At 44.1% G+C, this 17,147-nt stretch overlaps 1 protein-coding gene across 1 annotated transcript in view; it reads left to right on the top strand.

The window, feature by feature from the left end:
• The window catches only part of JUP (junction plakoglobin), a 109,742-nt gene extending 95,594 nt beyond the window's left edge, over positions 1-14,148 (top strand). Inside the window, exons 10-15 of the mRNA XM_089674453.1 lie at positions 4,925-5,044; positions 8,555-8,705; positions 10,950-11,071; positions 11,175-11,214; positions 11,560-11,708; positions 13,528-14,148. Coding sequence (XP_089530579.1) covers positions 4,925-5,044; positions 8,555-8,705; positions 10,950-11,071; positions 11,175-11,214; positions 11,560-11,693 — 567 coding nt within the window. The 3' untranslated portion in view covers positions 11,694-11,708; positions 13,528-14,148. The remainder of the gene's footprint in view (positions 1-4,924; positions 5,045-8,554; positions 8,706-10,949; positions 11,072-11,174; positions 11,215-11,559; positions 11,709-13,527) is intronic.
• Positions 14,149-17,147: the final 2,999 nt, after the last annotated feature.

Genomic DNA, 17,147 nt, shown 5'->3' with positions numbered 1-17,147 from the left:
ACAGCGTGACAATGATGTCAGGAAGTGACATCTTATTTACTACTGTTCATGTCATCACTGGTTGGCCAATCACTGATCACATGAATCGGGACCTCCCTTACAGTGATCGGTGTTCCGCTGTGTCCTCCGGACACAGCAGGCACCGATCGCGGTGCTGTGCGCTCCAAGGGATGCGGGGGGACATTTTAGAACCATCCACCCGCATTGGCAGCACTCCTGTCCAGCCGTTTATTGACATGGGCCGGACGGGAAGAGGTTAAACCAAAATTAGAAAATCCTGCATTAATGGCGGAGCTTGGACTGTATTTTACACTGTGTATGCATTTGTCTGTGCTAATGTTTACATGCGCACATCATAAATTGACCCTTTATACGGTCCATGCTGCTCAGGGCTGACATGTAAACATCAGTAATGTGTAATCTGCAGTCGCAGGGGCAGAATGACCTGGGCTGGGGTCGTTTTGCACATACACCACCACTTTGAATTTATACATTATTAGTCAGAATGACTGACTGCAGCCAAGGTCATGTTGTGCCACCACCACATAAATGTTTCATTCAGGGTGGAAACGATGTGTAAAATCTGCACAGGCGCAGACTGTATGCATCCAGCCTATGCAGACGCAAGCGTTTGTGTGTCCGTATGCGCTGAGATGCAATACAGACTCATTTTTAGGAAGGATCTCGCTGCCAGCAATAAAGTAAGATTGTATACATGGGGCCATTAGGTCAATGTCATTTCACCTACTCTTCGCTTTTAGACAATATTCTGTGTGGGACCCTGCATTCACTATAGCCGGTCTCCCCCGGACCCAGCATTCACTATAGCCGGTCTCCCCCGGACCCTGCATTCACTATAGCCGGTCTCCCCCTGGACCCTGCATTCACTATAGCCGGTCTCCCCCTGGACCCTGCATTCACTATAGCCGGTCTCCCCCTGGACCCTGCATTCACTATAGCCGGTCTCCCCCCGGACCCTGCATTCACTATAGCCGGTCTCCCCCCGGACCCTGCATTCACTATAGCCGGTCTCCCCCCGGACCCTGCATTCACTATAGCCGGTCTCCCCCCGGACCCTGCATTCACTATAGCCGGTCTCCCCCCGGACCCTGCATTCACTATAGCCGGTCTCCCCCCGGACCCTGCATTCACTATAGCCGGTCTCCCCCCGGACCCTGCATTCACTATAGCCGGTCTCCCACAGTACACACAACATGGAAATGCAATTATTTTGGTAAATATAAACTGCTAAATACCTTTTCTCATCAGCAGTTAGAGCAGTCTTGTGACTTCTATCAGTGTCCAGCAGAGCATTGGTTATAGCTTGTAGGAGTTTTCTTTCTGCTCAAGGAGGATGCAAAACCCCTGACCTCTTGACAGTGCTGATTGGCTCTGTGCTGATCACTTGCACACTCCCAAGAAAAAAAAAAAACCCTCTAGCAATACACACTAAACTGAGCATGTGCAGAATAGCTACGGTTCAGTCTGTCTTATCAGGAGATAAGACGTGGACATTTGAAAAAGAGGAGCAGAGACATCAGGATCAAACTGCCTTTTTACACAGTGCAGAGAATTAACCCCTTAGGTTAATTATTACAGGCATGCTTTACTGCACAGGTGTCAAACTGGCAGCCCTCCACCTGTTGCCAAACTACAAGTCCCATGAGGCATTGCAATATTGACAGTTACAAGCATGACTCCCAAAGGCAGAGGCATGATGGGACTTGTAGTTTCGCAACAGCTGGAGGGTCGCCAGTTTGACACCCCTGCTTTATTCCATATACAAACTGATTTTACTGTTGTGGGTTTAGTAACACTTTAACCGTTTAGAAACGTCCCCCCACATCGGCAATGCTCCTGTTCGGCCTTTTATCAGCACGGCCAGACGGCAGCATTGCCGATGTGTGGGGACATTTCTAAATGTCTCCCCACATCCATTGCCTGTTCGTGCTCCCTAGGAGTGTGCAGCGCCGCAGTCTGGTTGACACAGCCGAACACCGATCGCTGAATGGGGCCACTGTGTGAGGTCCCGATTCATGTGAATCACTGATTGGCCAATCGGTGATCACATGAACAGTAGTAAACAAGACCTCATTGATTACTACTTGTGAATTCTGTGAATGATCAGAGGTCACATGGTACAAGGCCATTCACAATAGCCTTGTACCATGTGATAAGCTGTGACCAATAACAGCTCTCATGGTATTTCTCAATGGCTGCAGGAATGCAGCCAGACAGGAGAAATGATTTCTTTTACAGCCTTTTATGAGTGTAAAAGCAATCGGTGTAAAAACAAAAAAAAATCATCACCCCCACAAGTAATACAGTGTCACCATGGTGACAGAGTTGAATAGCCGGCCAGATTTTTATCTATCAGGTTTCAGTGACAGCTGAAATGTTCCCATTTAGCAGTAAATGATCTGTTAGGTGGATGATGGTCTCTAGATTGGTAAGCTGGCAGCACAGCAGCCCATTGAATTGCTGGCCTCAGGGACAGAATAGCCTTCCAGTTTGGCAATCTGTCCTATTAGTCGCTGATCATTCCAGATGCAGAGACAGTCAGGTGGTACTAGTCTGCAGCAAGCCAATGGGTAACATGAACGGCGTGTTACTTTGTAATAGAATGTGAGTAAAGCTCATTTCTGCAGGTTATTGGTCATTTTATTCATTTAATAATCTACATGTTCAAATATCATTTACTTATCTACAAATACTTTATAATTTCATATTTGGAATAAAGCAGCTTTTTCTTATCCGCAATTATGCTGGCATTTTTGTTCACTCAGCCCTGCTAAATGGGAAAGAAGACTGCGTAATCTTTGCAAATGTATTCTGAGACCTGTATTTATAATTGCATATATGTGGAAGCTGCATGCTGTGTCATTGTGGTTCCATTCTAATCTATGCGAGTACCCACAGTGGGACGTGTATTATGGCATGAAATAGATTGAAGGCCAGTTCACACCCGAATGCGGCGCAGGAAACCCGAATTCCGTGCACGTTTCCCACACTACATTCAAAACACATTGCAGTTGTGATCTGTAGCGGGTGTCGATATAAGGTTGACCCCTCAAATGCAAGTTGCAAACAGTGATTTTTCCTGCACAGGATCGCATGGTACAATGTGGTTGCTGTGAGCTTGCAAAAGTAGTGCATACATGTTTTTTTGTTTTTTTTTTCTTTGCGGTGCATTTTCAGCTCGTTTTAAAATGAATAGGTTGAAATTATTAGATTAACAAAACCAAAATGATGCAGCGCTACCCTAATAATAAAATAATACAATATGGCAAAAACAAAGTGACAAAAATATATATGTGACAAAAAAATCAGTGGATTGATCCCCTCTGGGGATCTCAATATAAAGTGACATAAAATATATATACTGTACGTGCCAATAAATCAGTGGATTGATCCTCTCTGGGGATCTCAATATAAAGTGACATAAAATATATATACGTGCCAATAAATCAGTGGATTGATCCTCTTCGGGGATCTCAAGTGAAAAAGTGATCACACCTGGTATAAAAAACCAGGAACCAATACCCCCACTATCCAAAGTAGGATCATACACAAAATAAAACGCAAATAAGCGTGAATCCCTAAATTGGGATTAATAAATTCATGCAAATGATGGTGAAAATGAGATTGTGAACCCCTAACACGGATCAACAATATCATGCAGATCGTGACAAATAGCTAAATTAAGCCAAAAAGTAAATGGTGACATAAAATGGATCCCTAAATGTGGGATCAATTAAATACAATAGTGCCAAAAAAACACATACAAAAAGTATATTTATGAGCAAACACATCAAAAATAAGTGAACATATAATATTATTATACAGGATTTATATATTATTATTATTATTATTATTATTATACAGGATATATATAGCACCAACAGTTTGCTCAGCGCTTTACAATATAAAGGGAGACAATACAGCAACAATACAGTTCAATACAAGAGGGTTAGGAGGCCCTGCTCCTTGGAGCTTACAATCTAAGAGTCGCACCGCACAGAACTATACATGAATCGCACAGCAACACACGGCGTGTTCTGTACGATTCCTGGTGTGAACTGGCCCTGAAACATGAATGTAGCATCTTGCACTCATCCGTTCAATTATGCACCATATGTGCTAGTTTTCAAATCATTGAGCTAAAGCAGGGGTGTCAAACTCCATTTCATCGTGGGACGTATCAGCATTATGGGTGCCCTCAAAGGGCCGGTTGTATCTGTAAGACTAGATGTCCAGAGCACCCCACCCCCCATTACATCAGATGTCAAGAATCCCACACCCTCCCTAACATCAGCATGCACGCCATTTGGGGGCAGAGCTGGAAAGCAGAAAGTGCAGGGTCTGGAGGAGGACTAGAGGAGGAGTGGAGACCGTTACCAGAGTCTGCTGAATGCTGAGACCAGGGGAGGCAGAGATGAGGGGGTGCTGCAGCTGCAATGAAAGGTGCAGGATTTGGCAGAGGAGTTCTATTCACTCTGCTGCTGAGACAAGGTGGGGGCAGAGACCAGGGGGTACCTGCAGGAGAGGTGCAAGGACCACAGGAAATGATTTGGCCTGTGGACCTTGTGTTTGACACCTGTGGCCTAGAGGTTTTTAGGGGTTCCTGGGGAAAGGGGAACTTCTGCTTCTCAGGGAGTAACCACTGACAACTATCTGTAAGGGGGGATTCTTCTCGGTGACCACAAATATGAGCATTCTTCCAAACAACCATCACACTAATGTACTGTAAGCTGTAGCTATGGTCCTTTTTTAGTAAGGGTTCCCGAAAACAAGAAAAATGTATTGCAAGGGTTACCCCGGGTTTAAAAAGTTGAAAAAAGGCTAATCCGTAGATTCGATCTTACATGGGCAATCCATGACCAGCATTAGTTTGTTTGCAAAACCTTTCCTTCTGTTTCTTCAGGATGGTGTCAGAATGGAAGAGATTGTGGAAGGCTGCACTGGAGCTCTTCATATCCTGGCAAGGGACCCCATGAACCGCATGGAGATCTACAAGCTCAACACCATCCCCTTGTTTGTACAGGTAAGGCTGGCTGCTGCACACCCTATGTAGGCCCTTGTTAATGATTCAGACTTTCATTTTTGGGAGAATCTGGAAATGTCACCTTGTCTAATGCATTGCCTGGTCTTGTATGGCTGAATTTCTTCTCTCACCTTGACATATGAGAACCAGTGTGACAGCCAGGAAGCCATTTTTTTTCGAAAAGAGGCGATCCATTTCAATGTATATAAATTAAATGTTTAAAGGCAGAAGGTTTTTACCTTAATGCATTCTATGCACTAAGGTAAAAAAAAAAAAGCATCTGGGAGCCGCTCCCCCCCCCACCCTTATGCTTACCTGTGCCCCATCTCAATCCAGTGATGTGCATGAGAGCAGTGGCTCTCCTTGGTCTCTCTTGCCTCTTTGGCTCACTGAGCCCCTGGAGCCATTGGCTCCTGCTGCTGTCAGTCACAGCCAGTGAGTCAATGAGGAGAGGGGGGACGTGGCCGAGCCATGCTCTGCATCATGCGAATGGACAATTCACAGAACCTCTCGGGAGTGAGCAAGAGGCTTGCTACTGGGGGTACTCGGCAGAGGAAAGGAGCCAGGACTGCCAGCAGGGGATCCAAAAGGAAGCAGATCGGGGCTGTTCTGTACAAAACCATTGCACAGAGCAGGTATGACATGTTTATTTTTTAAATGACAGCCTTTAGAATTATTATTATTATACAGGATTTATATAGCGCCAACAGTTTGCTCAGCACTTTACAATATAACGGGAGACAATACAGCAACATTACAGTTCAATACAAGAGGGTTAGGAACAGGGGCGGACTGACCATTTGGAAACTCGGGCACTGCCCGGGGTCAGTAGGGGGCCCCATTAGATGCCCCTGGTACCTTTTTTCATAGGCTTTTTTGAGTTTGGGCAAGGACACAGGGGCCCCATGATCCCCTATTGCCCGGGGGCCCCATGAGTTGTCAGTCTGCCCCTGGTTAGGAAGGCCCTGATCCTGGGAGCTTACAATCTAGGATAATCACTTGAACCCCTGTTGCAGATTTTGGGATCAGATCTAGGATATGCATTTTATTTTTAGAGTGACCGTAATGAGCTCCCCAGCATACACTGCAAAATATCTTGGCACGGAACAGTTTCTGCATTGTCAGTCACTGCAGCGGCCTTTGGGTAACCTGTTTCTGACCTTGGTTTTATAACCATCATTAGGGCTCACCACTAGCCTATCTGTCTGTAATATATGCTGACGTATCTCACAGGTCTGCTGCAGAGAGTGCTCACTTTACCAGCAGTCCCTGGACATTCCAGAGCTGGATCCTGCACGCCATCATTGATTTGCGTGGAAGTTCTGAGCTGGAAACACACAGCCTCATTAATTAGTCATTTGTGCAACTAATTGTTCCATTAACTTGATCTGTATTTCCGGTGTAGTGATGGGCAGGCTGCACTGTTGAGGAAAATGATTTATCAGCGATTGGTTGGGGAATCAATATAGTAGATAGTGCTGCGTGATCTTTCTGCATTGAGTTCTTTGTGGCCTTGAAACGGACCTGCCGCGCTCTTTGTTCTGTAAGCTGTAATGGATGGTGGGGTTGCCCACAGATCCAGCATACAGACATTAACTCTGGCAAAACTTCAGACTGGGGATTCATTATATATCTGAATATGTATTGTTTGCTAAAGAGTTTCATTTTGAATCCATATAAGCTTTTTAATGTTTTAACTCTGATGAAGGGGAGTTTCTGGCTCCTGAAACTCCTTGGCTTTAAAGTATTTTGGATTCTTAATTGGCTTGGCGTGCTTGTTGTATTCCTTTGCTTGGGTTATTTAATACCCTTTGGGGAGAAATTCTTGCTTTATGTGAGCAGCCAAGCTAGAACCAAATTTTCTTCGCTCCTGACAAAGGTTCAGTACCACTTGGATATGTCGTCTTTTGGAAATGGCAATCCATTTTCGGTCATAGGATACTAAGGCCTAGTGTTCATGGGCTTCCCAAGCAGGTCAAACTTGGCATGCCTTGGGGAACTTGGTTTGCATTGGACTAGTTTTCAAGCTGGTTTTGTTTTTCTTCGTATTGGCTTGCTCGATAAGACTCGCCGTTTATCAAAGTGTAAAGCAAATGCTGCAGTAAAAGGCAATGTGCTATGCTTCATAGGATCCAGTACAGAATTGAAACTTTGCAGTTCTCATCCTTCCAAGCTGCTTCTTAAACAATAGTCTGAGGAGAAAACACAAAAGCTGTGTTTTCACAAAAACTAGACCAGCCTTTCTCAACCAGGGTGCCTTGAGGTTTCTTCAGGGGTGCCTTGAGGTTTCTTCAGGGGTGCCTTGAGGTTTCTTCAGGGGTGCCTTGAGGTTTCTTCAGGGGTGCCTTGAGGTTTCTTCAGGGGTGCCTTGGCAAAATGTCTAAAAACTGCCCAAAACTTGTAGACAAGCCAGCAGTTGGAACAAGCCTGCCTTCTAGTTACACAAAGCCATAGGTTTTCATTGTGCACCATTACCACCATCTAGCCGCCGGCGTCCTGACAACCAATGACCTCATCAGTTGATAAGGAGGATGTCAGCTGCCCACACAGCATCCTGGTTTGACCCTCCCCTGCCCTCTCCATCAGTGCTAGGGTCACATTAGCTCAGTGATGGAGAAAAACTGAGGGAGAAGAGAAACATTGGAATACTAGTCAGTACCAGTGTGCAAAAGTGTATTTTGCTTTGGAAGATTAAATCACCTCTAATGTTGGGTGTCCTACATGTGTAGATGTTGCTGAGTTATATAAAACTGTTAGAATAGTTTTTCACATTTTAGAATGGGGTTTTTCTTTTAAAATTATGGACAGTCCTGAGGCACCCCATTTTAGAATTGGGTGCCTCGGGATTGTCCATAATTTTAAAGGGTGTGTTGACTGAAAAAAGGTCGAGAAAAACTGCACTAGACCAATGAATGACCTTGGTTATTACAGTGCCCAGTTTGTTTAAGGGATGCTCCATTGCTAGGCCATGTACAAGCAGCCTTGCATGGCCTTCTCAATGGCTCCATCTTATGCAATTTATTACAGGTACTTATTAGCACCATTGATTTATGCAGGGCTTTACATCTATATTGTACATTCACGTCAGGCCCTGCCCTCGAATAGCTTACAGTCTAAGTTCCCGAACTTGCATTCATACACATACTAGGGTTAATTTAGACAGGAGCCAGTTAACCTACCGGCATGTCTTTGGACTGTGGGAGAAAACCGGAGTAATTGGAGGAGACCCGCACAGGGAGAACATGCAAACTCCAGGCAGGAAGTGCCGTGTTGGGATTTGAACGATCGACCTTAGTTCTGCTAGGTGGGAGTGCTAACCACTTAGCCACTGTGTAAACTTCGCTTACAGCAATGACCTCTGGAAGACTTTGAGACCCCAGCAGCATATAGAATCCATTTATTCACCAAGATATGGCAGCAGATGGTGCTGCAGGAGTCCATCCAGCACAGCAGCCCCAGAGTCTCACGATGTTGGCATTGTCAGTAACTTGCTGTTTTGTGTTTGGACAGCTCCTGTATTCCCCAGTGGAGAACATTCAGCGAGTGGCAGCCGGAGTGCTCTGTGAGCTTGCTCAGGATAAAGAAGCAGCCGACACCATTGATGCTGAGGGTGCATCTGCTCCTCTGATGGAACTCCTGCATTCCCATAATGAGGGCACAGGTAAGATGAACACCATACAGACAATTTCCATTTTTTAATTAAAGTTTTTCAAACAATACAAAGCAAATGCTCCATAAAAGTTGCTTTTACAAAAAGAATAAGGAACACAAGTGAGCTTCTCCTGTAAGTAGAAGGGCAGATTACATAGTCATCAGTGGCAATTTTATTTCCTAAAGGCGCACCCTATGAGCAGGTCAATCATCACGATAATGGACGCACCCATCATATACCATGTTCAAAGCATAAACCGGAACATATCAAGGCCTAACAGGGCCATACTTATGATAATAAAGGTATAGGTTCCCCTGTTCTCAAAGAAGGGCCCCAAAAGCACCAATGACAAATAATCATCACAGACAATTATTTTATATGTTAAACTGCTACTTGGGAATGTGTAATGGCTGTGCACACTCCATGGAGGCATTTACATTTGCAGGCTCCTTTGGCACCTTTTGCTGGTTGGTGCCTACAGTCTGTTATTCCATAAAATCTAGGAAGCCTTTTTCGACTACTCCCATGTCTTGAAGATCTGGTTCTGTGTATGGACCTTTTATGAGAATCTTACCTTCATAGAAGGATGTGGCATTAACTTTTTGAAGGCTAAGCCCACCTTTTTAACAAAAAAAAAAACAAAAAAAAAAAAAAAACACTGTTTGCCGAAGCAACCTTTAATCTATTACTTTTTTGTGAAGCATTTCAATTGTGATCAGAGGTGCAATGCCAGGATCCTGCAGACTGCAGCTCCTTGTCTTTACGGAGGTACAGACTTTCAGGACTTTTAACTGGAGATTGTGGCATGGACTATGAGTGGCGTGGACACTGCCCACTCATGTGCCATTGAGAACTACAATTCTGTCTGCTGTGGTGGAAGACAGGACTTGTAGTTTATTTATTCACAGATCTCTGTAAATGAATGGCAGAGCTGTGCAGGCAGAGCCATGCACAGTTGCACAAATGTTAAAAGTAACCAATGCCATGAGGGAAAGATACCCCGCACATGGTCACGGGGAGGGGGTCAGTTTGAGGGCTCCATTTGCACCATGTTACACCCTAAATACAAGTGTAACCTGGTTCAAAAGATGAAGTCAGCCTTTTTAAGCCCAGTTGAAACCTTGTGTTTTATTTGGAACGCTGCCAGGTGTGTCAAACTGCTGTACTTTTGCCGAGCAGTGGTTTGTATCTATGTGCTGTGCAGTTTAAAAAAAAAAAAAAAAGCTTTTATTTTTACTTCTTGTAGTATGTGGGACATTGAAGTTCTTTGTTACTGGAGCTAAAAGAAGGATACTTTTCAGTTAAAATATTGGGTATACTGTGATCCTCCATATTTGTGTGATAATCGTGTATTCCAGCTCACACCTATGCCTGCTTGAATTCAATTTAAATTTGAAAACTAGGATATTTTAGTCATCTATATTATACAGTTGAGACTTTATGTAAAATGAGGTACTGCTACAAATGTCTCCTGTCAGTAAGCCCTGCTGTGTCCCACCTCCCTGACTACACGGTACTCCCTGACCTTGTAGATGCTAGTACAGTGATTTGGATTACGTGTTCTACTTCTATTACACAGGTATAACCTAAACCAGGGGTGTCAAACTGGCGGCCCTCCAGCTGGTACAAAACTACAAGTCCCATCATGCCTCTACCTTTGGGAGTCATGCTTGTAACTGTCAATCTTGCAATGCCTCATGGGACTTGTAGTTTGGCATCAGCTGGAGGGCTGCCAGTTTGATACCCGTGACCTAAACCATACAAGTCTCTACAGAACTTGCCTATGATTACTGATGAAAGGGAGGCATGGGACCCGTATCACACAGTCCTTCCTCCATTGTGTACAGGAGCTAGTAGAAGCCTTGTTTCGTGTCTATCAGGAAAGTAACATCTGAAACTCTGAATAACGATAGGGAAATGCCACACTTGGCTAGTTGTCACTGATTTAGGTGTCCTCCTTGGGAGATTTATATCATCTCATGCTCTGGTGACATTTGCAAAATGTTTGATTTTTTTCCATGATCTTCAGTTTCAACGACAACGGCCAAAGATCAGGAGAATCTCCTTAGCAGGAACATAGACATCAGTAAACATCTAAGAGGAACCAACCCTTCCCTACTCTATACAAAACAAAAATAAAAATTTCAGCTATACATACTGTTCCAATATCCCATAGCTGTGTTAGGTATGTTTTTCATGCAATAAACTGTTAGGGTTGATTCCAGTCAAATTGTGTGTTTTCTCATCGCTCAGCTACCTATGCTGCCGCCGTTCTGTTCCGTATCTCCGAGGACAAGAACCCTGACTACAGGAAGAGAGTGTCTGTGGAGCTGACCAATGCCATCTTCCGCCAGGACCCCGCAGCGTGGGAAGCCGTAAGTTCCTATCTTGCTTTCCTAATGATCCTCCAGCTTTGTCATCTCTGCTTTACCCTTTTTTTCGTCTGCAGATCTAATTTTTGCAATATGGTTTTTCTAGGCACAGAGCATGATCCCCATTGGCGAACCTTACGCTGATGGTAAGTAATGATCCACGTTTTCCATACCTTTTTATTATTTTATGGATTTATTAGATACTTGTGTAGAGTAACTATTGTATCAGAGTAAGGACAAGGTTCAATATAATAAAATAACACTGTGGTGGCTTTTTTGTGCCACCGTGCCTTTTTTTTTTTTTTTTTTTAAATGGCTGCAGTGGGTTCCAAACTTAGCTGAACTCTTTGAATGTTAGAATAGAGCAACTGTGAGCATGGAAACGAGAAATTCCTTTGGATGACCAATGATTTTAGCTTTTGAACAAATCTCTTGTGCAGCATTTATTTTTGAAGATGCTCTGGAAACTAAAACGTAGTGTTTCTCCACAGATGACAATTACCGTCCCATGTATCACGATGAAATCCCTCTTGATCATATGGGCGATCTGGAGCCAGAGTATGCAATGGATGGGTACAGTGACCATGGAGGGCGGATGTATGCTGATAATAACATGATGGCTTAAATCCACAAGCACAAGGTAAAACCAACTACCGGCATTTGAGATTCATGTGTTACCTGGGGATCTGTCATGGAAGATTAATGGCGGCTGCCATTGTTGACCTTGCTTTTTTCTATTTCAATGTTTATTGGTTTAACAAGTAATGAGCAGGCAATTGGTCTGCCCACACAGGGGCTAGCAATGACATTCATAACAGGAATAGGCATACATGGAGGCCAAGATGGCAAAACAGGCATTGGGAAGCAGTCAGATGGCAAAACAGAGGCATTGGGAAGCAGTCGGAAACTGACACATGCAACACACCTCATAGGGTTCAAAGAGTAGAAGACCGGGAGGGACCACCTCATAATGGCAGGGAGTTCCCTGGGGCCCTCCACACCCATGTGGAGTCACCATCCGCAGCTCATGCAGATAGAGGAGAGTAAGGTAAATTGTAAATGAGCCCAAACTTAAAAGAAGCAAGACTAAAGGATAAAAGGAGTGCATACCTGTTAAGGTAGAAAAAAAAAGGACAGGACAGAAAAAGAAAAATGTTGGCCCAGGGGCCAGAAGGCAGGAGATAGGAGGACAAGGTCTTTGGAACAATGGGACTGCCCGTCAGAATAAGCCCAAACTGGTTTGGGGAAGAGTGGGGAAGGCATGCATCAGCCATGGTTCCCACACCTTAATACTAGACAACTGCTCATTGATCATCAGGGTAGTCATACGATCTCTCACCTGTGGAAAGGGGACAGATGGTTTTTCCAGCTTGGGCTATCATTCTGATGGCTGACAAGAAAAGGTAGGAGGCAAACCTCCATGGATGAGCATATAAACCCAGTATGGGGCAATGTAGTAGAACAAACTTGGTCTCTCTCTACGTATAGGTAAGTTGAATAAAGTAAAGAGGAGGCCAAATACATGGGACCAGAACCGGACTAATTTAGGACCTGTCTACCAAGTATGCAAGATATTCCCACGCTGGCCCCAACCCTGAAAGCAGCAGTCATTGTAGGATGGGTTTGCATGGTCAATGCTGGCTGGAAACCAGTACTGACAGAGCAGCACCTCATATGCCGCCTCGAAGGTAGCCGTGTTGTTGAACTTTTTAATCTGCAAGTGCCTGACTGCCATTTTCATTTCTTAGTCCCGAGTAGCTGACCTGGAACTGGTATAGAGATAAGGAGTTTGGACACTTATTCATCGTGTTTTTTCTGGGTCTGCAAATCAAAGTACTGAAGTTGGACATAGCAGGGCATGTAGACTTTTCAGTTGGAAGATTTTAATGGCAACCCCTATATGTCTCTCATGGCAGTCACTTTCAATTTTCTTAGTAAACGAAAGTATTTATTGAAGTTAGCTAGCTGATTGTTCTGCTGTTTCAGTTGGTTTGGGCAACTGTGGCCCTCCAGCTGTTGGTGAACGAAAAGTCCCATCATGCCTCTGCCTTTGGGAGTCATCCTTGTAACTGTCAGTTTTGCAATGCCTCATGGGACTTTTAGTTCTACAACAGCTGAAGGGCCACCGTTGCCCACCCCTGGTTTAGGCTAATGACATTTTGTGCTTGGGTAGCAATACCTGGCCACTCGGCATGGATTTTCCAGGCTTTTCCCAAGATGGTTGGCATTGGGTGTCTAGAGAGCAGACTCCTTCCTAGCCCATGAAAGTGCTGAGGTGATGCTTGGGGAATGCCAATTTGACATATGACTTTTTAATGATTGGTCGGAGATCAGGTGATATCTAGATATCTGCTGATCTGACTACCAGCCAAATGCAGTGAAAATGATTGAAGCTATAACCAAGGGGATGTACAGTATGAGTACGTTCTGTTCATCACTCTTTCCTTTTTTCTCTCTAGATTCTTTTCATGGAAGAACATAACCAAGACAGAAGTGCCTACAAAGACCACGTTCCTGCACCTCCTCTCCCCTTGAAGCATCCCTTTTACAAAGAGCTTTTATTTGATAGACTTTTGCACGGGGTCATGTGTTTTTTGTTTGTTTTCATACTGTCCCCTCAGCATTTGGGATTCTGCTTTTAGAATGCTGTGTATTAACCTCTGTCTCTTCAGCCTTGAGGTTAATAAAATATTTTCTTTGCCTTTTTTTTTTTAATTCATTTTTTTTTTTTTTTGCGTTGGCTTAGAACCTTTTTCTATAGATTTATAAATATATATAAATATATTTCTTTTTTTTTTTAATTTTTAATATGCAAAAGTCTGACGCTTGACATTATTTTATTTTTACAAAGATTTTTTTTTTTCCATTTAAGACATATATTTAGAAAGAATTTATATGTTTGGTTACCTAACTTCTGAAGTGCTCTTGCCTCTGATATTTGAAGACTTGGTGCACATGGGAGTAATGACCCTGCCTTTCCATTGGTTTCCATTTATGACTTTCTACTTCTTAACGTTCATGTTGCTAGAGTAAACCTCTGTTCAGTGGTAATCATTTTTGTGAATAAATTTTAAAAGTGACCCCCATTTTTCTGTTTTTTTGTTATGTTGCGCACGTCACACTGCTTACAGTGTATAAAGCCATTAAGACGCCATGGACTAACACAGTGCAATTAGCAAGTACCTGTGCAATCACAATAATTGGGTATTTGCAATATGTTTTTGGACAGCCAGGAAAAGTGGACCTGTTTAGATGTATGCATAGAGGCACCAATATTTCTAACCACCTAGTGAATTAAGTAAACCTGTCTTTAAAGCCTACCTGAAATTTAATTTTTAACTGAATATTTAGGTAAAATGTGCAAGAAAATGGTGTGTAGATATTTTACTTTAATTGCCTTAAAGCAGAACAAGGTTTTCTATACTTGCCTTGGCTCCAACAGTCTGGTGCCTGCAAGTTTCCTCACTGGAACCAGCTCCTTCTCTCTGGTTTCTTCCAGGTACCAGTCTTCATTCCTCCCGGCACACAGGCACCATGCCGAAATGTATACAGAGATACACATGCTTAGTACAAATCTGTGCTCAAGGGCAGTAGGCTGCAGAGAGGACCACTGCTATGTGGAAGCAACGGTCTATATGAAGTGGTCCAACATGCCCCCAACTGACTCAGTTTGGGCTTCCTTTAGGTAAAGCTTAAAGGACTCCAGGCAGAATTTTTGTGCCTGCATGGGTTACCTGTCTAGGGGATTGCAGAGCAGAGATATACTTACCTAATCTGCTGATCCTCCAAGTGCAAGACCGGTCCCCGCCACTCCTGTTACCCGCACACTAGTGGTCTTGTGAATGGGCTGTTCCTGATGTTGTCACGCCCACAGACTGGCTTCAGACGTGAGGACGGCAGGAACAGTCCACGGCTGGACATGGGGGAGCTTGGTTTTCCAGAAGATCAAAGGATTGGGTAAGTAAAGCCTCTTGATGCGGCCCTAGACAAAATGAGCAGTTAACTCATGCAGTGCGGGCACAGCCCCACTGCGTGGGGTTAAGTCATTTTTCATGGAGTTCTTAAACCTCTTCACGCCGGCCTCCCGGCGTCTGGGCCTAGATGCCGAGTGGCCGCACATTTCCGTTCTATTAAAGGACATGTGCCGAGAGCGCGCTCCCAGGGCATATGTCCGGTACTCACGGAAAGGTCCCGATCTCTTCTTTCGAAATGAAAGGATGAAAGGATTAAGCCAGCCATAGATTTATCGAATCTCAGCAGAGAATGGCCACAATTGGATTTATCTATGGGTAGGCTGGTTATAATGAAGTTAGTCCATCGATCGACTTCAGTACAACCAGTCTGTCTTGATTTTTTTTTTGTTTTCCATGTATTCACTGCCAGCGGCTATAGCAGCCAGCAGTAATCCTTGTGTTCTGCCGAAGGCTCCCCGCCGGCAGGACACAATAGCACTGCAGCAGAGATTCCCCCATCAACAATGATTGTATTGATGTGGGAATCGAGCAATTCTCTTTCCATCCACCTGTTGTTTAAGGAAAGACATTTGCGTTCTCTATGGGCTGCTTTACACTCCCTGCTGTAGAGATCTAGCTTGACAGGGAGTGTGTCCAACCTCTGCAGAGAGACCACTGCTTTCACACAACCGCAGTCTCCTGCCCTTGAACCCAGATTTTAGCAATTAAAGTAACACATCTATGTACCTTTTTACTATTTAACTTGCTAAAATATAGAGCTAAATTTGAAAATTAATTTGGATTTTAAGAGTGAAACTGAGTGTAGAGACCACAGTAACCACCAGCTACAGCTATGCATTTTTTTTTTTTCCATCCTCGAGCTCTGAAAACAAACCCTTATGTCCTCATTTCTTATGACCATGTGAGCACCAGTAAGTGGCATGCTCAGATCGCTATGAGGGGATCTTTAGGGCAGGAAAAGATGGAGCGCAGTGTTTAGATTGCCCTAGTCAAAGCCACTTTTTGTACCTGTTGGCCCTTCTTCCTGGCAGTGTGCTTGATTTCTGTAATTGGTTGCCTGGCTTGCTGCTAGTGGAGACTGGTCAGATTTGCTTGCTCCACAAGTAGCTTGGATCTGTGGATTAGATGAGACATAGAGACCAGCCTAATTTTTACAATGCACTCATTCCAACCCCTTGCTGAACAACGCCTCTAATCCTTGTGGCAGTGACCTCAGTCAAAGACCAAAATGTAGACTGAGAGGAAGAGGGCTCTTCATAGGCCAGGACATCGGTTATAAAGCTCACCACACGTGGTACAATCTAGCGCTATAATCTCCCTTAGCCCAGCCAACTATGTATTGCAATAGCCTGTGTAAATGAAAACTATTCATTGAATGAATAGTTTAGAAAGGTCCTCCATATCACATATCTGAAGGAAATTTTACTGTGAGATTGTAACGTGTGTGTATGTTGAGCTTTAAAAGCTCCATTCCGGGAATTCAGCCACTTTGTTAAAAGTGAAGGCACAGTATGAGTTAAGTCCAAGGAGGTGCATGACATCTCCTGGGCTTATCTCGATTTCTGATAGGGTTATTACTTTGGCAGGAATTACACTTAGACACTCCTAGCTGTGTGAGAGGATAAAGCTGTGCCCACTCCTCCCCTCTGCTGCCCATTTAGAGAAGCCTTGGTATTATGTGAACACATTCACAAAATACAATGGCTTCTGTGATCAGGCAGGAGGAGCCCATCTCTCCCCTCTGCTGCCCATTCAGAGAAGCCTTATGTGTTCACATAATACCATGGCTTCTGTGATTGGGCAGCAGAGGGGAGGGATGAGCTGCTCCTGCCAATCACAGAAGCCATGGTATTAGGTGAACACACAATGCTTCTCTGAATAGGCAACAGAGGGGAGGGATGGGCGCCTCCTGCCTGATCCCAGAAGCCATGGTATTATATGAACACATTCACAAAATACAAAGGCTTCTATGAATGGGCAGCAGAGGGGAGGGATGAGCTGTGCTCCTGCCATTCATAGAAGCCTTTGTATTTTGTGAATGTGTTCATATAATACCATGGCTTTTGTGATCAGGCAGGAGGCACCCATCCCTCCCCTCTGTTCTC

This window comes from Staurois parvus, unplaced genomic scaffold, assembly GCF_062004578.1.
Source record: "Staurois parvus isolate SC_StPar_1 unplaced genomic scaffold, SC_StPar_1.0 ptg000151l, whole genome shotgun sequence".
Classification (NCBI taxonomy): Eukaryota; Metazoa; Chordata; class Amphibia; order Anura; family Ranidae; genus Staurois; species Staurois parvus.
This window is presented reverse-complemented; position numbering and strand designations above follow the sequence as displayed.